The sequence below is a fragment of the Anolis sagrei genome, chromosome 11, assembly GCF_037176765.1.
Source record: "Anolis sagrei isolate rAnoSag1 chromosome 11, rAnoSag1.mat, whole genome shotgun sequence".
Taxonomy (NCBI): domain Eukaryota; kingdom Metazoa; phylum Chordata; class Lepidosauria; order Squamata; family Dactyloidae; genus Anolis; species Anolis sagrei.
This window is the reverse complement of record NC_090031.1, coordinates 27553961-27575702: the sequence shown is the minus strand read 5'-3', so window position 1 is coordinate 27575702 and position 21742 is coordinate 27553961. Positions and strand designations below refer to the sequence as shown.

General features: G+C 45.7%; 1 protein-coding gene across 3 annotated transcripts; it reads left to right on the top strand.

Moving 5' to 3' along the window:
- The first annotated feature begins 1473 nt into the window (after positions 1-1473).
- Positions 1474-21445, top strand: INPP5K (inositol polyphosphate-5-phosphatase K). 3 transcript variants are annotated; one of them, XM_060756925.2, is made up of 13 exons: positions 1474-1594; positions 2269-2376; positions 6245-6353; positions 7228-7344; positions 8598-8773; positions 9228-9339; positions 10656-10765; positions 10923-10949; positions 12948-13146; positions 14319-14456; positions 15950-16033; positions 16121-16225; positions 18562-21445. In XM_060756925.2, the coding sequence occupies exons 1-13, from the start codon at positions 1560-1562 to the stop codon at positions 18658-18660; spliced, it is 1419 nt and encodes a 472-aa protein (XP_060612908.2). In that variant the 5' UTR covers positions 1474-1559; the 3' UTR covers positions 18661-21445. The 3 variants fall into 3 exon arrangements, with proteins under 3 accessions (XP_060612908.2, XP_060612906.2, XP_060612907.2); XM_060756923.2 differs by lacking the exon at positions 1474-1594 and adding an exon at positions 1754-2077; XM_060756924.2 differs by lacking the exons at positions 1474-1594; positions 10923-10949 and adding an exon at positions 1754-2077.
- Positions 21446-21742: the final 297 nt, after the last annotated feature.

The following is a 21742-nucleotide window of genomic DNA, read 5'->3' as shown; positions in this document are numbered from 1 at the left end:
ATGATGACGATGATGATGATTATTTATTTATTATTTATTTAATAATATATTTATTTTTATCAAAGGTTATTATTTTATTTTATTGTTTATTATTATGATTTACTTAATAATATATATATTTAATTATTATCCTCAAAGTTTATTAGTATTTTGTTATTTATTATAATTTATTTAATAATATATTCATTTATTATTATAATTATTATCAAAGTTTGTAATTGTTATCTAATAATATATTTATCCTAAAAGTTCATTATTATTTTATTTTATTATTTATTTGTTATAATTTTTTAATAATATATTTATTATCATCAAAGTTTATTATTATTTAATAGCAATATATTTATTATCATCATTTATTATTATAATATTGTTTATTTGTTATAATTTATTTAATAATATATTTATTATTATTATCCTCAAAGATTGTTATTATTTTATTTTATTATTTATTATAATTTATTTAATAATATATTTATTATAATTATGATTATGATCAAAGTTTATTCTTATTAATTAATTAAATCAGTTGGGGACCCCTCCCCCCAGCAACTGCTGCTATGGGGCAGAGTGAAGAGAGAAGGGTCCAGACAAGAGTTCCACCTTGTCTCCCGTGTTATGCTAATAATATAATATAATGTAATATAATATATTGTATATACATATAATATTTTAATATTATAATGTAATACAATATAATACTACTACTAGTGGCCAGAATACCCTCATGAAAAAGCTGGAATGTTAAATAGCCTCTGTGTGTCTGTCTATATATATTGTGTGTCTCTATGGCATTGATTGTTTGCCATATGTGTATGTATATGTGCATTGTAATCCACCCTGAGTCCCCTGTGGGGTGAGAAGGGCAGAATACAAATACTGTAAATAAATAATAAAAATAAATACTAATAATAATATATTCTAATTATATATTTTATATTACTAATATTAATTACTAATATTATTAGTACTTTATATTACTACTAATAATAATGATATATTTTATATTACTAATAATATTACACTATAATGGTATAGTACAATATAGTAATATATAATACTGATATTGTACTATGCTAATAATATAATATGTTGTATGTATATATATCTTGTAAGCTGCTCTGAGTCCCCTTCGGGGTGAGAAGGGCGGCATATAAATGTCGTAAATAAATAAATATTCTTTATTAATGGGGGGGGGGGGTTAGGGCCATTTCCGAGTTCCTTTTGAGAAGCCTGAGAAGGAGAGGAACCAACGCGATCCCGGAAAAGGGACTCTGAATTCCTAAAACCGAACACACCGCATTGAAGTGCTCTTAAGCAAGGCGACTTCCGCCCAAGCTGGAAAAGCGCCTCTACACATGAGTAGCTCTACGTTCGCCGCGCTTTGTTTGCATCACGTGCTCCCAAAGTGGGCGGGGCCATCCTTCTCCCGCTCCGCCCAATGAGGAGGCGCGCCGCTGTCGCTCGCCGCCTTCTGATTGGCTGCGGGGAAGGAGGCAGGAAGTGGCCCGGCCTGGGACGGCTTGGGGTTGCTTCTGCTTGTTTTCCTCGCGCGAAGGATGGAGCCGGCGGCGAAGGGTCAGGAGAGCCTCAGGTGAGGGGCAGGGAAGGGTTTGAGCCTGCGCAGAAGAGCCAACGGGGGAGGTCGTGACGTAAGGAGAGGGAATTCCCTGCCCCGGGGATTAAGCGCCAGGCCGGTTTTGCAAAAGGGGGAAAAGTCACATGACAGGCCTCGGTGGGCATTAAATCCAGTGGAGGGAGGAAGGGAAGGAAGGGAAGGGAGCAGGGCAATGGCGTCCGAGGAAGAAGGGCCTCCCGAGGGGCCCCTGCCGGAAGTGGAGGGCCTGCTGCCTTCTCCCTTCCCGCTTTCGCGTAGCCGCTCTTCCAGCCTGAGCAGCACCGGCTCCGGAGGAAGGGCCCATCTCCGGCAGCGCGTGGCCCAGCTCATGGCCTGCGTGGAAGACGTCAGTTCCGGGGACGAGGAGGTCCAAGAAGAGGTCTCCCGCACCCTGGACGAGGCCTTCCTCCTCTGTGGCAGGAAGACCCGCCACCGGGACAGGAAGGGCAGGCCGCTCAGGTGCTCCCTCAATGGGCAGCTGGAGCTGACGGAGGGAGCTCACCCGCACCCACCCCCAGATTCAACCCTGTAACCCATTGCACCACTGGGGGCTCCTCATAGGAGATATGACAAGGTGGGATGGATGGGAGAGAGGAAAAGAGTTAAAGGACCCTTGGATTGATGGGCTCCCTCTTGTCCTCCCCTTGCAGGCTGCACCTAGTCACCTGGAATGTGGGCACGGCCTCCCCACCACCGGAGGTCACCTCCCTGCTCCATCTCAACTCCCCGGAGCCTTCGGTGGACCTCTATGTCATTGGGTAAGTCTCTGCCCGGCCTCGTAAAGCTGGGACCAAGTCTCCTGTTGGAAACCGCAACCATCTTCCAGCCTCCTCTAGTGATTTCTTACGTTGTTTTGTTAATTTTATGTTATGCTGTTTACTCTGTCTGTTTTGGTGATGTTGCTTGGAAACCACCCTGAGTCCCCCTCGGGGAGATAGAGCGGTATATAAATAATGTTTATTATTATTATTATTATTATTATTATTATTATTATTTGAAATACAACAAGATGAGTCCACAGCAGAGAAGAATACTCTGCTGGCCGTTGTATTGGATCACATGCAGACACTTCCCAAGTGTCTAGGACTGTGTGATGTATCAGCGAAAAATGCGCACAGATCCAAGTCAGGTGGCCTTTTGAAGTTGGCAGATCGTGATTTTGTCAATGTTTATTGTTTCCAAATGCCGGCTGAGATCTTTTGGCACGGCACCCAGTGTGCCGATGACCACTGGGACCACCTGTACTGGTTTATGCCAGAGCCTTTGCAGTTTGATTTTGAGGTCTTGATAGCAGCTGAGTTTTTCCTGTTGTTTTTTCCTCAATGCGGCTGTCACCTGGAATGGCAACATCAATAATCCAAACTTTTTTCTTTTCCACAATCGTGATGTCTGGTGTGTTGTGTTCCAAAACTTTGTCAGTCTGGATTCGAAAGTCCCACAGTATTTTTGTATATCCATTTTCCATGACCTTTGCAGGTTTATGATCCCACCAATTCTTTGCTGCTGGCAGGTGTTACTTGTGACATAAATTCCAGTGAGTCATTTGGGCCACAGAGTTGTGCCTCTGTTTGTAGCCCGTCTGTGCAATTTTCTTGCAACAGCTGAGGAGATGGACCATGGTTTCATCAGCTTCCTTGCACAGTCTGCATTTTGTGTCATCCGCTGATTTTTTGATCCTGGCCTTAATTGCATTGGTTCTGAAGGCTTGCTCCTGGGCTGCAAGAATCAGGCCTTCTGTCTCCTTCTTCAGGGTTCCATTCGTAAGCCATCACCAGGTCTTCTCCTTGTCAACTTTTCCTTCAATTTTGTCAAGGAACTGCCCATGCAATGCTTTGTTGTGCCAGCTGTCAGCTCTGGTTTGGAGTGCAGTTTTCTTGTACTGACTGTTTATTATTGTTGTTGTTGTTATTTGAAACACAACAAGATAAGTCCACAGCAGACACTCCGCTGGCTGTTGAATTGGATCAAACGTCGGACACTTCCCAAGTGTCTAGAACTGTGTGATATATCTGCGAATAATGCATGCAGATCCCAGTAAGGTGATCTTCTGCAGCTGGCAGATGGTAGTTTTGTCAGCGCTGATTGTGTTTTAAGTACAGGCCAAGGTCTTTAGGCACTGCACCCAGTGCGCCGATCACCACTGGGACCCTCTTGACTGGCTTGTGCCAGAGTCTTTGCAGTTTGATCAGCTTTTCCAGTTGTTTCTTTGCAATCCTGCTGTCACCTGGGATTGCAACATCAACAATCCATACTTTCTTTTGTAACATGATTGTGAGGTCAGGAGTATTATGCTCCGAGACTCTGTCTGTCTGAATCCGGGAGTCCCAGAGTAGCTTGACGTGTTCATTTTCTGTAACTTTTTCCAGCTTGTGATCCCATCAGTTCTTTGTTGCAGGCAGATGGTATTTGTGGCACAAGTTCCAATGAATCATCTGAGCAACGGTGTTATGCCTCTGCTTGTAGTCTGTCTGCACGATCTTCTTGCAGCAGCTGAGGATGTGATCTATTGTTTCATCTGCTTATTATTATTATTATTATTATTATTATTATTATTATTATTATTATTATCACAAGTGCTGAACCTGACCTAGCACATAGAAGATGGCTTTGAAAGGCAGCGGATTAAAAGGAGCTGTCTTCATAGACCTGTCAGCAGCTTATGACACTGTGAATCATTGTCTTATCCTGAGAAAAATTGATAACATCACAAAGGATTACCACCTCACCCACTTCATAGGACATCTACTATCAAAACAGGAGCTTCTTTGTTGAATTCCAGGGCCAGAGAAGCAGATGGTGAAAACAAAAGAACAGCCTGCCTCAGGGGAGTGTGCTTGTTCCTTCATGGTTGAACATTTACACAAATAACCAGCCACTGCCAGAAGGGACAGAGAGTTTCATCTATGCTGATGATCGTGCCATCAGTGCTCAAGCAGGGAGCTTTGAGATGGTTGAATAGAAGCTCTAGGTGCTCTTACTGCCTATTACAGGGGAAAACTAGCTGATACCTAATCCATCTAAAACACAGACGTTTGCTTTTAAGAACAGACAAGCATCTTGAGCTCTGAGGATTACCTGGGAAGGAATCCCACTTGAGCATTGCAGCACATCCAAATACCTGGGAGTTACCCTGGACTGTGCTCTGACTTATAAGAAGCACTGCCTGAATATCAAGCAAAAAGTGGGTGCTAGAAACAATATCATACGAAAGCTGATTGGCACAACCTGGAGATCACAACCAGACACAGTGAAGACATCTGCCCTTGTGCTTTGCTACTCTGCTGCAGTGTATGCATTCCCAGTGTGGAACACATCTCACCACGCTAAAACAGTGGGTGTGGCTCTTAATGAGACATGTCGCATTTTCACAGGGTGTCTGCGCCCTACACCACTGGAGGAATTATACTGTTTAACTATTGCACCACCTGACATTCGCTGGGAAGTAGCAACCAACAGCGAAAGGACCAAAGCAGTGACACCTCGGGCCCATCCCCTGGTCAGATACCAGCCAGCATGCCAACAACTGAAATCAAGAAATAGTTTTCTAAGATCTACAGAGACACTCGCTGGAACCCTTCAGCAAGTGAGAGTCCAAAAGCAGCAAGCTCAAACCCAGAACCTCAATCCATAATTGATACCAAATGAGAGACTCCCTCCTGGGCAAACAGAAGACTGGGTGACCTGGAAGGGCTGAATAGACTGCGCTCTGGCACCACGAGATGCAGAACCAACCTTAAGAAATGGGGCTACAAAGTGGAGTCCACAACATGCGAGTGTGGAGAAGAGCAAACCACAGACCACCTACTACAATGCAGCTTGAGCCCTGTCACATGCGCAATGGAGGACCTCCTTATAGCTACACCAGAGGCACTCCAAGTGGCCAGCTACTGGTCCAAGGACATTTAATATAACACCAAGTTTTCAAACTTTGTGTTTTGTTTTGTTTGTTTTTTTAAAAAAAAATACAACAGTTTACCCTTGGTTCACTCCTGATACGATAAATAAATAACCAAAGCCTTCTTTGTTTTTGTCTCTTGATGCATGACATAGAGTATATATATATAGGGCACTGAAAAACACTTCTGAAATTTCTGTTTGTATGCATTGGCAAATCTTTGTTTTCCTAACAGATCAGAGCTAATAGGTTCAGTTTAACAACTGAAGACACTGCCTTGCATATTATATTTGTATACTATATATATATATGTATGTATGTATGTATGTATGTATGTATGTATGTTGTGTCAGGCACGACTTGAGAAACTGCAAGTCGCATCTGGTGTGAAAGAATTGGCCATCTGCAAATATGTTGTCCAGGGAATGCCTGGATGTTTTGATGTTTTACCATCCTTGTGGGAGGCTTCTCTTATGTCCCCGCATGGGGAGCTGGAGCTGACAGAGGGAACTCAACCCGCTCTCTCTCCATTTGAACCGCTAATGTATCGGTCAGCAGTCCTGCCGGTACAAGGGTTTAAGCCATTGCACCACCGGGGGCTCCCGTATACCATATGAGAAGATTCTATTCAAACGGGTTTTGGGCTCTTCTCTGAAAGATCAAACTTTTCCAAAATGATCTATCTCCACATGGTTGTGAATGCCATTTTTCCAAAAGAGCCTTCTGTTCAGTTTGCAGGAGGTGAACTCCAAGATTGTGACCTTCCTCTCGGACATGGCCTTCGATGACCCCTGGAGCAGCTTCTTCATGGCGGTCCTCTCCCCACTGGGCTTCGTCCGGGTGAGACAGGCGGGCGGGTTCTTCTCCGGGAACATTGTCGTTATTCAGAGCTGCTGTTCATTTGGGCCGCCGGAAGCTGCACTGTCAGATTAGGAGCCGTGTCAGAAACCCACAGCTATAGCGTTTCCTTTCTGAACTAAGCAGGGAAAATAACAACACATTGTGACTTGCTGCCCAGGCATTGCTTCTCATTCTTGGGGACCCAAATCCTCTGCGAAGGGGCCTCCGTGTCCTTCTCTGTTCCTCCCAAATCCCTTTGATTTGTTTTGAGTGGGTCGGACTGTGACTTCATCATACCTTTTGAAGTCTCAGGGGGCGGTTTGTGCCATGAGAGTTTGGGTTCCTTCCAGAGCCAGGATTTATCTCAGGCATGGGCAAACTACGGCCCTCCAGGTGTTTTTGACTCCAGCTCCCACAATTACTAACAACCTACCTGTCATTATTTCCTGGTTTTATGTGAAGCCAGGAAATTAGGTCATGCCTTAGACCTGTCCTGTGTATATTTGAATTCTGGGAGAGGTTTGCCATGGAAATGAGAGCAATACAAGGGAGGGGCCAGGGTGAGGCGTGAGGGAAATAAACTGTCAGTTGGAATTTTGTTGTGTTCCCTAATGCATGCTTTTGAATTAAAGCCTTCCAACTTCATTTATGAGATAAAATTTGAAGAAAACAGCACTCTCTAACTTGACACCTTCCAGAAAGCTACAGATCCAGACAAATGTCTTTGCCAGAAAGCTACAGATCCGGACACTACCGGCTGTTACAAATTGTGGGAGTCCAAAATACCTGAAGGGTCAAAGCTTGCCCATTCCTGATCTATTTTGTGTTATGTGTGGGGGGCTGTCTGCTCAGAGCCAGATCTATCTGTTTGCAGGTGTCTTCTATCCGAATGCAGGGTCTTCTCCTCCTCGTCTTCACAAAGCAGGCACACCTTCCATTCATCCGCGATATCCGGAGCCAATTCACCCGAACAGGCCTCTACGGCTATTGGGTGAGTCATGATGACTACAGTCACAGAACTGGAAGTGACACCATCCAGTCCTTGCTTTCCTTACTTACTTAGGCAATCACTCGTAGCCGGAGGATGATGGTCCTCCAAATGCAGTGTCTTGGCAGTGGCTCTGTAGGTGGCTGTGGAGCCCTATTTTTGTTCTGCATGTTCTCCTGCAGTGAGGACATTGGTTTCCAGTTGGAAGTCGGTCCCAGTCAGGATTGTCTTGATGTGCCTTCCTCTTGGCACTTTTCTCCCTTTCGCCTTTAATTCGTGCCTCTTCGAATTCCGCAGCACTGCTGGACACATCTGACCTCCAGTTACAGCGCTCAAGGGCCAGGGCTTCGCAGTTGTTGGTGTCTATGCCAGTTTTTAAGGTTGGCTTTAAGCCCATTTTTCAGTGTCTTTTCCTGTCCAACCTCCTTCTGGCAGGCAGGAAAAGTACAATCAAATCACCCTCAACAGATGGCCAGCCTTTACTTAAAAGCCTGCAAAGAAGGGGTCTGCACTGGACTCTGATGTAGTGAGTTCCATTGTTGAACAGTTCTTCTTACTGTCAGGAAGTCCTTTCTAATGTTCAGGTGGGATCTCCTTTCCTGTCATTCGAACCCATGGCTCCATTGAGTCCTATTTTATTTATTTATTTACAGTATTTATATTCCGCCCTTCTCACCCCAAAGGGGACTCAGGGTGGATTACAATATACACATATATGGCAAACATTCAATGCCAAAGACACACAAAACATATAGACAGACAGTCAGAGGCTATTTAACTTTTCTGGCCGCCAGGGGAGCTGTTGCTTTCATCGTCCATCTGCGACACTGATGCAGTACTTCTGCATTCCCCGCATGCTTTTGCTGAAGTCCTTTTTATGGCCTCGTAAATTAGTTAAATTAGCCTCCCCACACATAAGTGGTACCTAATTTTCCTACTTGACAGATTCAACTGTCTTTCGAGTTGCAAAGGTTGACAACAATCTACACAATTGGTCGGATGCTCACTCTGACCCGGGCTGGCTTTGAACTCATGACCTTTTGATCAGAAGTGATCTTAATGCAGCTGACACTCAGCTAGCTGCGCCACAGTTTCCAGGACAGCAGAAAACAAGCGTTCCTTACAACATTCTTTCAAATATTTAAACATGGCTTCTCTCAACCTTTCTCTTTTACAGGCTAAATAGACCCAGCTCTTTAAGCCCTTCCTTTAAGCCCTCCTCTTTCAGCCTTGCTCTCTCTTTCATTGCCTTGCAGGGGAACAAGGGGGGCGTCACCACACGCATGTCCCTCTATGGCCACTCGGTCTGCTTCCTAAACTGCCACTTGCCGGCCCACATGGAGAACACGGAGCAGCGCCTGGACGACTTCGAGCACATCCTTGACATGCAGCAGTTTGACGGCGAGAGCATCCCTGGCGTCATGGATCACGAGTAAGGGGCTGTGGCGCCTTAGAAAAGAAGTCCCGGTTTTGGGGAAGGTGCCTTCTCCTTCTCACTTGTGGGATCCAAATAGAAGCAAAATCTCTAAGGAAGGCAGTCCTCTAGCAGATCAGGGGGAGCTTTTTTAGTTAGACATATTCCATTCTGTCTTGGCAATGTGACTGTAGGTGACTGTGGAGCTTATTCTTGATCCGCATATTCTCCCACAGTGAGGACATCAGTTTCCAGGTAGAAGGCGGTCCCGGTCAGGGGTGGCTTGACACGTCTCCTTCCTCTGCCACGTTGCTCCTTTTTGCTCTCCATTTGTGCCTCTTCAAATTTTGCAGCACTGCTGGTCACAGCTGTCCAAAGGAGTTGAAGCCTTTGTGACTCGGCTAGACTGGTCTTTGTAGCTTTCTCTGGTTCTTTTTCAGTCATTTCTTTATTCCTCCCTCCCTCCATAAAGCATCGTTTTCTGGTTTGGAGATTTGAACTTTCGGATTGAAGACTACGGGCTGCATTTCATCCGGGAATCAATCAACAAGAACCGCTTCAGTCTCTTGTGGGAGAAGGACCAGGTACTGAGCTGGATCAGTCCTTTATGGCTGTGTTTCTCAACTGTCCTAATGACCCCTTAATGCAGTTCCTCATGTGTGGTGACCCCCAACCATAACATTATTTTTGTTGCGACTTCATAACTGTCATTTTGATACTGTTATGAATAGTAAAGTAAATATCTGATCTGCAGGGCGTCTTTTCATTCACTGGACCAAATTTGGCAAAAATACTCGATACGCCCACATTTGGGGTTGAGGGGATTGATTTGGTCATTTGGGAGTTGTAGTTGCTGGGATTTATAGTTCACCTACAATCAAAGAACATTCTGAACTCCACCAATGATGGAATTGACCTAAACATGGCACACAGAACTCCCATGACCAACAGAAATCACTGGAAGGGTTTGGTGGACATTGACCTTGAGTTTTGAAGTTGTAGTTCACCTATATCCAGACTCAAACCACAATGGATCTGAACCAAACTTGGCACAGATGCTCAATATGACCAAATGTGAACATTGGTGGAGTTTGGGGAAAATAAACCTTGATATTTGGGAGTTGTAGTTGTTGGGATTTATAGTTCACCTACAATAAAAGAGCATTCTGAACTCCCCCAATGATGGAATTGGGCCAAACTTGGCACACAGAACTCCCATGACCAATGGAAAATATTGGAAGGGTCTGGTGGGCATTGACAATGAGTTTTGGAGTTGTAGTTCACCTTCACCCACATCCAGAGAGCACTGTGGACTCAAACAATGATGGATCAGGACCAAACTTGGCACGGAAACTCAATATGCCCAAAAGTGAACACTGGTGGAGTTAGGGGAAAATAAACCTATACATTTGGGATTTGTAGTTGCTGGGATATATAGTTCTCTTACAGTCAAAGAGCATTCTGAACCCCACCAATGAAAGAATTGAGGCAAACTTCCCACACCGAACCCCCGTGACCAAAAGAAAATATTGTGTTTTCTGATGGTGTTTGGTGACCCCTCTGACACCACCTCACGATCCTCCCCAGGGGTCCCGACCCCCAGGTTGAGAAACGCTGCTTTATGGTCTTCCCTCTTGGGAGTGGTCCTCCATTTCAGCACCTCTTTTACCCCATTGGTGATAGTTTGGGGAGTATTTGTAGTGTGCTTCCAGATGGGGTCCCTTACCCATAGATCTTGGGGGAGGAGTCACCACTCAGAGATCAAGACCTCCCTCCATTGTCTCTTGGAGGGCTAGAAAAGGATCCTTGGACTGAAAGACAATGGTGTCCTCTTTGTGGCAAATGTGAGGAGTGTTTCCAGGAGTCTAAATGCTCCCTGATCTTGCTTTTCATTCTTCAGCTGAACATGGCAAAGAAGCGTGAGGCCATCCTGCAGGAATTCTCAGAGGGACCCCTGAAGTTCAAGCCCACTTACAAGTTTGACCTCTACTCCAACGAGTACGACACCAGGTAAACACTTTCCCTTCGACTCAGCCTTTGGCTTCATTGGTGGGCTGTGGGACCACCCCAAAAGGCCTTAAAGCCTACTTTCCTGGGTCTAGAGAAGCCTCTTGCCCACAGACTGGCAGAAAGAAATGTTTGAACTGACATCGGTTTGTATTTCCAGGGGCCAGAAGATGTTCATTTTGTTTAAGTAAGGCAATTCCAATATATTTACTCTCCAAATCTTTAGAACTTTAGGCTCCTAGATTGTCCTTTAGTTCGATTTGAAACTCACATTGCTTTCTATCTGTTGCTGTTCTTGCTCCTAACGTGTGTTAAGTGGCACATGATGGATCTGAGAGGGCAAAGAGGGACTTGCACCCAATGTTGCCTCTCACGTCCTTCAGCTCCCATCACAGGAAACGTCTGCTTGGGCTTGGTGGCCTTCACGGCTGGCCTTTGGCTCTCTTCTACCGGTCAGAAGGGGAGGCAGTGGCAGTTCTGCCAGCCACACTTTATTTATCCGCCTGGCAGCTTTAAAGATGACCGCCGGTTGCCCTCCTGGAGTCACGTAATCCCTTCAAAGCAATCCGTTGCATCAGGAAGAATTAAGGTTGATGCTCAAGCCGTTTGGCGTTTCTGCCCTTGCACACCTTTCCTCCCCTTTTTGCCTCCTTGTTTCCTAACGCAGGTAGCTATTTCTCTTTAAAGCAGGTATGGGCAAACCCAGGCACAGGGGCCGGATGCTGCCCCTTGGGCTGTTATCTCAGGGCTCCTCTCTCACCATCCTATCCTTCTTTCTCTCTTTCCTTCTTCCTTCCCTTCCACCCTTTTGTCCTTTCTTCCTTCCATCCTCCCTTCCCTCTTTCTCATCCCCTCCTTCCTTCCCTTCCTTTGCTCTTCCTTCCCTCTCTCCCTCTTTCTCCTTCCTTCCTTCTCTTTCATCCTTCCTTCTCTCTTTCCTTCCTCCTTCCACCCTTTCTTAATTCCCTCTTTCCTTCCTCCCCTCTTTCTCACTCCCTCCTTCCTTCCCTTTCGCTCTTCCTTCCCTCTCTCCCTCTTGCTCTTTCCTTCCACCCTCCCATCCATCCTTCCCTCTTTCCGTCCTCCTTCCCTTCCATCCTTTCATCCTTTTTTCCTTCCCTTTCCTTCCTCCATCCTTCCCTCTTTCTCATTCCCTCCATCCTTCCCTTTCGCCCTTCCTTCCCTCTCTCCCTCTTTCTCCTTCCTTCCTTCCTTCCTTCCTTCCTTCCTTCCTTCCTTCCTTCCTTCCTTCCTTCCTTCCTTCCTTCTGTCCGTCCTTCCCTCCCTCCCTCCCTCCCTCCCTTTCGTCCTTCCTCTCTTCCCTTCTTCCCTTCAACCCTTTCATCCTTTCTTCCTTCCCTCTTTCCTTCCTCCTCCCTTCCCTCTTTCTCACTCCTTCCTTCCCTCTCTCCCTTTCTCCTTCCTTCCTTCCATTTCGTCCTTCCTTTTCTTCTCTTCCTCCTTCCCTTCCACCCTTTCTTCCTTCCAGCCTTCCTTTTGTCTTTCCTTCCTTCTTTCCTCCTTCCTTCCCTCCCTCCCTTTCTCCTTCCACCCTTCCTTCCCTTTTGTTTTTCCTTCTCTCTCTCCTTTATCCTTCCCTGCCTTCCATCCTTCTTTTCCTTCCTCCCTTCTCTTTTTCCTTCATTCCTTCTCTTTCTCCCTTCGTTCTCTTTTTCCTTTCTCCTTCCCTTCCTTCCCTTTTGTCTTTCCTTCCTTCCCTCTTTCCTCCCATCTCTCCCTCTTTCTCCTTCCATTCTTCTCTTCCTGCCTCCCATCATTCTCTTCCTCCCTTTCGTCCTTCCTTACTTCTTTGTTTCCCTCCTCCTTCCCTTCCTTCTTTCCCTCACTGGGCAGCCAGTCCTCCTGGCAGGGAGTGCTAGCATGTGGCCTCCAAGTTAGAAAATTTGCCCCTGCCTGCTCTAAAGGGAGGCACTAGGACTAGAACAGCCTGTGCGTCCAGGTCCCAAAATGGGAGGGAGGAGGGACTCATAATATGGCTTATTAATATTTCATGCACAATGTTTGCTAACAACTCCTCTGTTCTAGATTTGTCCCATGAGTGTGTTTTCTCAGCTGTGCAATGAGGGCAGGAGGAAGGGGACGTCTTGGCCTCTGTAAGGGCTGACGGCCTCTTCTGAGGCGGAATGGGCCTGTTCTCACTGCCACCCCCTGCTCACTTCTGCAGCGGGAAGAAGCGGAAGCCAGCCTGGACGGACCGGATCCTCTGGAGAGTGAAGCACCTCTTGCCCCAGGAGTCAGAGGCCAGAGAGGAGGAGGAGGAGGAGGCAGACTCAGCGATATCTGTCTCCCTCAAGAGCTACGTCAGCCACATGAGTTATGGCATCAGCGACCACAAGCCGGTCACCGGGACTTTTGAGCTTGAGGTAGCAGCCTTCTTTCCTCCTCTTTCAGTGCAAGCTTGTCTCCTAGATGCAGGTCCTTGGAGCCCAGGACTGGCCTGGACCATGTCTTCAAAGGATGGCTAAATAGGTGGAACTGGGTTTTTGAGGAAGAGGCTGGTTTTTCCAAGTCACCAGGAGGATAGAGGACTCTAGAGCAGCGTTTCCCAACCTGGGGGTTAGGACCCTTGGTGGGGTTGCGAGGGGGTGTCAGAGGGGTTGGCAAACACCATCAGAAAACATATACACACACACACATACACACACACATATATGTATATATATAATACCAATATTGTGCTATGCTAATAATTATATTGTATGTACATTTAATATTGATCATAATATAATGCGAATAATAATATAATATAATGGCATAAATTTTATGTTACATAAAACATTACTAATAATATTGCAGTATAGTAGTATAGTACAATATAGTAATATATAATACTAATATTGGGCTATCTCATTATATATTATACATTATACATATAACTTGCAAGCCACTCTGAGGCCCCTTCGGGGTGAGAAGGGTGAGATATAAATATCATAAATAAATAAATTTATATTTCCAGTATATAAATCTGTATAAATAAAAATGTACTGTTTGTTTGTTTGTGACATTAACATAATTGAAAAACCAGTGGACGAATTGACACCAAATTTGGACACAATACATGTATCAGGCCAACGAGTGACCATCACACAGAAAAACACAGCAGAAGAGACTTAAAAAGCCAAAAAATTAAAAATACATTACATATATATATATACACACACACACAAACACACATCCATCGTTGGTGGAGTTCAGAATGCTTTTCAATTGTAAGAGAACTATAAATCTCAGTAACTACAACTCCCAAATGACAAAATCAACCCCATCAGTATTCAGATTTGGACGTGTCAAGTATTTGTGCCAAATTTGGTCCAATGAATGAAAATACATCCTGCATATCAGATATCTACATGATGATTCCTAACAGTAGCAAAATTACAGTAGTAACAGTAATAAGGAAAATATGGTATGGTTGGGGGTCACCACGAAATGAGGAACTGTATTAAGGGGTTGTGACATTAGGACAGTTGAGAAACACTGCTCTAAAGGATCCCAAATTAACATGTTTTAATCCAAGGCCACTTCTTTACTCCAGATGAAGACACTGGTGTCAGATCCGCTAGTCAAGATACGTCCGGTGGGCAACTGGACAGCTGAACAAGATGCCATGGTCAGTTACTCCACAGCTCCTGACTTCCAGAGCAGCGCTTGGGACTGGATCGGCCTCTATAAGGTAATCTCTCTTCAGGGCAGGGCTATGGATATTGAGTGCATGGGTGCACAGAACTACATGTTTTGGTCTCCCAAAGGGAGAGACTTGTGATGGGACTCCGATTCTGATATCATTGGCCATGTCTACCAGTCGGGCCTCTCTTCAGTCCTGCTCAAATGCCATAGAGCAGATCCCTAGGGGGATCACGAGGGAATTTCAGAGCTATCGCCAAATACCATCAGGAAACTTATACAAGGTGGTCTTTGGCAGAGAAGGCTGAAGGTCTCTTCGCCTGTCCTTCTCTTCCTTTTTAGAAACAGATGCGAAACTTCCCACCAAAAGCCCTCTTCTGCTCTGATTGGCAAGCCTCTCAGCCAAGGGGAGGGCTGTTTCTGAGACTCCAAGCAGGGAGGGGAGAGCAGGTGTGCTTAGCACATGGCAGCGTTGTGCTCATGTGTGGGCAAGGAAGAGCATGCGAGGCCGGAGGGAGGCTCATGCCTTGCGGATTCTGTGTGGGAAGTTTGGCTCAATTCTATCCTTGGTGGGGTTCAGAATACTCTCTGATTGTAGGTGAACTTTAAATCCCAGTGACTACAACTCCCAAAAATCAAGGTCACAAGGGGGGGGGGTGTCAGAAGGGTTGCCAAAGACCATCAGAAAACACATAGGGGTTTGGTGTGGGAAGTTTGGCTATAGTTGGTGGGGTTCAGAATGCTTTTTGATTGTAGATGAACTATAAATCCCAGCAACTACAACTCCCAAATGTTAAATTCTATTGTCGCCAAACTCCACCAGTGTTCACATTTGGGCATATTGAGTATTCGTGCCAAGTTTGGTCCAGTCCATCATTATTTGATGTAGTTCACCTACATCTCTGGATGTAGATGAACTATGACTCCAACACGCAAGGTAATGCCCACCAAACCCTTCCAGTTTTTTCTGTTGGGCATGGGAGTTTTGTGTGTCAAGTTTGATTCAGTTTTATCAAAAGTGGAGTTCAGAATGCTCTTTGATTGTAGGCAAACTATAAATCCCAGCAACTACAACTCCCAAATGACAAAATCAACCTCCCCCCCAACCCCACCAGTATTCAAATTTGGGCGTATTGGGTATTTGTGCCAAATTTGGTCCAGTAAATGAAAATACATCCTGCATATCAGATATTTACATTATGATTCATAACGGTCGCAAAATGACAGTTATAATTTGATGGTTTGGGGGTCACAACATGAACTGTATTAAGGAGTCGTGGCATGAGGAAGGTTGAGAAACAGTGCCATAGAGGATAGCTTGCGCATGTGTCATTAATCATTATTTGGTCTCATCCCAAGTCATGTGTGTTTGGTTTCCTTCTCAAAAAAATGGGGACTCATCTGGCATTCTTTAACCGTAATGCCTCCTGTCTCACGTGGCTGTCCACCAAACCAAATAGCTCACACATTTCAGGTGGCCTTCAGCCATTGTCCTGCTGTGTTCATGGTCGCTTCCTCCTTCTCTTTCTGTCTGTCATGCAGGTGACATTCAAGCACCCCAATGACTATGTGATGTATGCCTGGGTGCAGGACAATGAGATCTCCTCTGGGGACGAAGCCAAGCAGGTGAGAGGCAATGGGGCAAATGACGATCCACATAATTTGTTTCGAGTCAGGTTTTAGGGCTGACGGCCTTGATGTCTCCATTCCCAGGTCTACCTTGGTGCTGAGGAGCTTCCTGTCTCCGGAGGAGAGTTCCTGTTGGGCTACTTCAGCAACCAGATGCAGTCCCTCGTGGGGCTCAGTCAGTCCTTCCAAGTAGGTCTCTCTGGAACACCTGCCTTTCAAATCCCACATGTGTTGGAACTCTGATCTGGTCTGCGATGTCCTTTTATGTATCCCTCCTCCAGATGCTAGACTACAATTTCTGTATTCCTCATCATTAGATATCATAATGACTAGGGCTGATGGGAGTTGTGATACAGTAACATCTGGAAGGCTGCTGTTGGTTCTGTTGAGTCAGGAGAGGGGGTTGGATTGAGATAAAAGGCTTGTGGGTGGGATGTCGGATGTTAAGATGTCCTCTAACCTTCCTCCAACCTCAGAGCCATATGTGCTGTTGGGTTGCCATTCCCATCATTTCCAGTCCACATGGCAGATAATCAAAACTGATGGAGACTGGAGGACCCAAACTGGGTAAAAACTAAAGATCATCTAACATGATGTTAGCGTGTTAGTCATCCGACACTCCGTATTATCCGACGCCATCATGTGGCCGATTGGAAACACTACACCCTTTGATATGTGCTCATGAGAGCTGGTGGCCTTCTTTCCCATGCGCAAAAACTGTGAGGAGAAGGAAAAAGTGCATCTCCAAAGGGAAAGGAAGGAGGGTGAATCAAAAGAGAAAGAGGGATTGGAGGGGGGAAAAGGGAGGGAGAAGGGGAAAATAAAATGCAATGGCTCTTCTCTCTGCTCTTGGTGCTTGCTTACTTACTTACTTAGGCGAGCCTCGTTCGAGTAGGATAATCCTCCAGGGTGTGTCCCTATGGAGCCCTATTCTTGATCTGCACCTTCTCCTGCAGTGAGGGCATTGGTTTCCAGGTGGGAGGCGGTCCCGGTCGGGGTTGGCTTGACGCGTCTTCCTCTTGGCACGTTTCTCTCTTTCGCCCTCCATTCGTGCCTCTTCAAATTCTGCAGCACTGGTGGTCATGGCTGACCTCCAGCTGGAGCGCTCACGGGCCAGGGCTTCCCAGTTCTCAGTGTCTATGCCAGAGTTTTTAAGGTTGGCTTTGAGCCCATCTTTCAATCTCTTTTCCTGCCCACCAACATTCCATGTTCCGTTCTCGTGTTCGGAGTAGAGCAACTGCTTTGGGAGACGGTGGTCTGGCATCCGGACAATGTGGACGGTCCAACGTAGTTGATGCCAGAGGACCATCGCTTCAATGGCCTTACCTGGCCGGGTGGGCGGAGAAACCCCCCTTTCTTCCTGCACGCACACACACTTTGCTCTATATCTTCTCTCTCTCTCTTTTCCCTTTTTCTCCCCCACACACTCTCTCTTCTTCCTCCTCCTCCTCCTCCCTCTTTTACCTCTGACAGCGTTGCAGCAACTTGCACTTCTGGCCTCCTCCTCCTCCTCTTCTAACCCAAGCAAGGATAATTAGAGGCATAGAATCCTAGAAACACAGGAGACTCCCCTCCCTTAAGAGGCTATCCAATCCAGCCCCTTTTTTTCTAGGCTGGAAGGCACAAGCCAAGCTCTTCCAACACAGAGCCACCCAGCTCCAGGCGAGATTCTGGAGACAGTTGAATAATATCAGTGTTGAGCAAACTTTGGTTTTCCAGTGTTGCCATTCCTCTGTGCTCAATACGGGATTCTTGAGATAGTTAATTAATTAATTAACTATATTTATATACTGTCTCTCTCAGCCCGAAGGCGACTCGGAGCGGTTCACAGTTGTACCAAGACTATAAAATACAATTTAAAACATTAAAATATTATAAAACCATAGCAAAGTCAATAACAAACATATATCATTAGCATCTCCTTGCTGAAAACATTGGCCAATCACATCATCTAATCGTTCCATTTTCCTATGTCAGTTACACTCTACAATATATCATTGTGTTCCCGAGTCTGGTCTTCCAGGTGTTTTAGATTTCTAACATGATGTTTTGGTGCTTAATTTGTAAAACCATAACGTAATTTGACATTTAATGGGCTTTTCCTTAATCCCTCCGTATTCAACATCTGCTGGCCTGTTTATGTTGGATAAGTGAGACTCTATTGCCGTTGTCCTTCTGTATCAATGGATCCATTAATCAATGGATCAATGAAGTCTTAGCATTATAGCTGGTAGAGGAAATGCCTTGGCAGCAAATGGTCACAGAGGGTAGTATGAGGGTGCTGCTGTTGCTTATTGATGCACCTACCGATGGATTTATATGCCTTTCAACAATGGCCCTTTGAAGGCAATGGCCCTTTGAAGGCAAACATAATCTGATGTAACCTCAATGAAAAGGAGTTGGGCATCTTTGGCTCAATATGGGTGCTTGGAGGAGTCTCGTGCCCACTTCTCAGTGCTGCCAAAGCTCCCAAATGACCGGCCTTTTGAAGGCCTTTCAATTAACCACCTTCTCCTTCCTCCCAGATCCAGCCGAACAGAACTCTGCCCGAGAAGGACCCCTTCTGGGACGGGATTGAAGAGACGGAGAAGCCGTGCAACGAGAAGGCTCCCTGTGACTTTTGAAGAATGGCGCTTGTGGGGATGCTTCTTGCTCTGCCCTGGGAGGGGGAGGAGGGGTACGGATGGACGGACTCTCTTTCCACTCAGAACATGTTTCCTAGGAAATAAATACCCCCACTCGCTCTTGTACTGGGCAGAAGCTGGGCCACATTCGGCAGTGGAGGGGCCTCCATCCATCCCCTTTGGGCTTCCAAGAGGGACAACTAGCCCCAGGACCCTGTGTCCAAAGCTGCCTCTTGACCCCTCTTTTCAGGGGATGTTTTAGGAACCAGATGATGTTAGCATTCCAGTTTCCAATTTTATAGGAATGTACCTATAATTTATGCGAGGAGCAGAAGTACATATATTATTACTGTTACAGTCTGGCTGAAAAGAAGCAATCCTAGGTCAGCAGGAGAATGTGGAGAGGGTGAAAGGGAGCCTCAGGGTTGCTTGGTGGGTTCTCTTATAGCTTTGGTTGTCTTTGTCTTCCTTGTCTTATATGGTAGTCCTGATCCACTGGAGCCCTTCTGAGATAAGAAGCAATCACTTGTCCTTCTGCTTGGGCTTCCTTTTTAGTCTGACACATTTAGGAAAAAGATGGACAATGTTCCTTCTCTCTTTCTTTCATGCAATCAAGGCTGTGAAACAATCAGCCATGTTGGCACCGTCCCTACACCAGTCCAAAATGCCCCTTTGGCCAGTTTCAGTGGCACTAGGCTAAGGAAATCCTGCTGTGATGCCATACCCTTCATGCCCACAATACTGTTGTCCTTTCTCACGATTCAAGGCAGTAGTCCATGGACTAGTGCTTGCCCGATGCGTTGCCGAATGCGATTATGTGGCTAGTTGTCAGAAAAAGAAGAAACCAGGAGAGAGAACCTCCATGTCAGGAAGAGAAGGTGCACCAATTCACTAATGGAAAAAGTCAGAGATGGCTTGAGCCCAAATATTGAGTGTTGCACATGCAATGGCAAAATGGAAAAGAGGAAGGAGACTTTCCCGGATCCGATATGGACAAGCAGACCTTAACTCTTCGACGTCTCAACCTATGGGTTCTGGACTGGGGCAACTTGACCCTCGACGCTTTAGCACTTCTTCTGAGAGGGAAGGACATTGTGGAGGAATGTTTGCATGGATACATTAAGGATTTTAGGTTACATGAACTTTTAGGTTACATAAAGTGCTGCTAGATTTTTATGCAAATGGGTCCCAAGAGTTGACTCCTTATGTGCCGGGTGCAGGTCAACATGAGTCTTAGCATTATAGCTGGTAAAGGAAATGCCTTGGCAGCAAATGGCCTCAGAGGGTAGTATGAGGGTGCTCCTGTTGCTTATTGATGCACCTACCGATGGGTTTATATGCCTTTCAACAAACACCCCTTAGACACACCCGAGTGCCATTACTAACAAACAATTCCTCGCTTTGTTTACGATGACAAATCTGCTTCATCCTTTACAGGATTTATTTTCTTTTTTAGAGGACTGTGGCCATCCAGTTTATTTCATTTTATTTGCTTCAGAGCTAGTGTGATGTCATCCATTCTAACATTTGTGTGTATTACAGTAGAATCTTGTTTATCCGACCTTCATTTATCCAACACTCGTATCTGACGCCCCCTTTTCCTCCAGTATTTCCCCTTCAATTAAAGGAGCGCTCCCCAACACTCTCTCAATTTCCAATACAGTAGAGTCTCACTTATCCTACCTCCGCTTATCCGACATTCTGTCTTATCCGACAACCACCCTTTTCCTCCAGCATTGCTCCCCAACTCTCTCTCCATTCCCAATGTGAAAAAGGCAAGACGAGGAGGAGGAAGGAAAGGGAGAAAAGAGGCAGGACTGGAAGCGGAAGCGTCCTCCCTCCCTCTCTCTGTGATTTCCACGTTCCTCCACGCATCCGGACACTTCTTGCTGGGCCGCTTTGACCCGTGGCGTTGCCTTGCCTTAACTCTTTGAGTCCCTGTTGTTAGTATTCTAGGTGTCCAGCGCTGTGTCGGACGGGTCACAGGAGACTCTATATTATCTGACATTTTGTTTATCTGACATTCTGCCAGCGTGTTTATGTCGGATAAGCAAGACTCTACTGTGAAACTATTTGCCAACATTTTCATTTATCCAATGTTTTGCCGACCCGGTTATATTGGATAAGCGGGACTCTAATGTAAAGGAACATATGTAAGAAGGGCCTGGTAGTCTTTCTACTATCACACCCTGCCCATCAGCGCTGGTTAGATGTATACTTTTTTCTGCCCTTTTGACATGCCAAAGATTTTTGTGGTATTCAGAGGGCCGAGAGAAGTTGATGGTGGCAAGGCCTTGTGGAGACGGGTTCATACACCAGGTCCCACCAGGTCCAATGCAAGTGGCACAAATGGGGGAATCTGTAGCACAAAGCACAGCTGTCTGCTCCCTTTGTTGGGGACGAAGGATGCCCCACATCCCCAGTTGCTTCTGTATGTTATTTGGAGGGCTGCCTCTTTAAAGAAGGCCTGTATACACATTCCATCAAACACTTGGCTTCCTTCGCTGACTTACCATTTGTTCCTGGGTATATTTTGAAAATGCTTAATTTCACCTAAGGATTACTGCCTTCAGGCCTCTGAGATCCCAGTCCTGGTGTCAGAAGGTAGGCAGATGATGAGGCCTCCTTTGTGATAGTACCTTTTGTCCTGTAGTCACCCATTGCAAAGTGTTTTGTTTACTTTGCCGATATCTCTTTTCTGTTTGCTGCTTCGTTTTAGATTTAAGCTAAACCCCGAAGGGGTGCTCCATGATTATGCAGATTAAATCAACTTCTCTTGTTCCAAGTGTTTCTTCTGTGTCCTTCCTGAGGAGTGTTTGTGTCTTCAGCGATTTTTGGGGGGCGGGACAGGACGAGGCTGAGCAGAGCCTCCCTAGTGGAACTCTTCTCACAGGCTGCAGTGGTGTCTCTTCTCAAGATCCTCCTCAGCTTTGGCATTGGGATATCCTGGATTTAGTTGGCGGGACTTCTCTTCGAAAGGAAGGGGCCAGATCTACAAGGCTTATCCAGAAAGTAAGGTTACAAGGCACTTAGCTCATGGGGAATTTTCACAGGGGAACTTGGTATCACTGCCCTGTAGTGG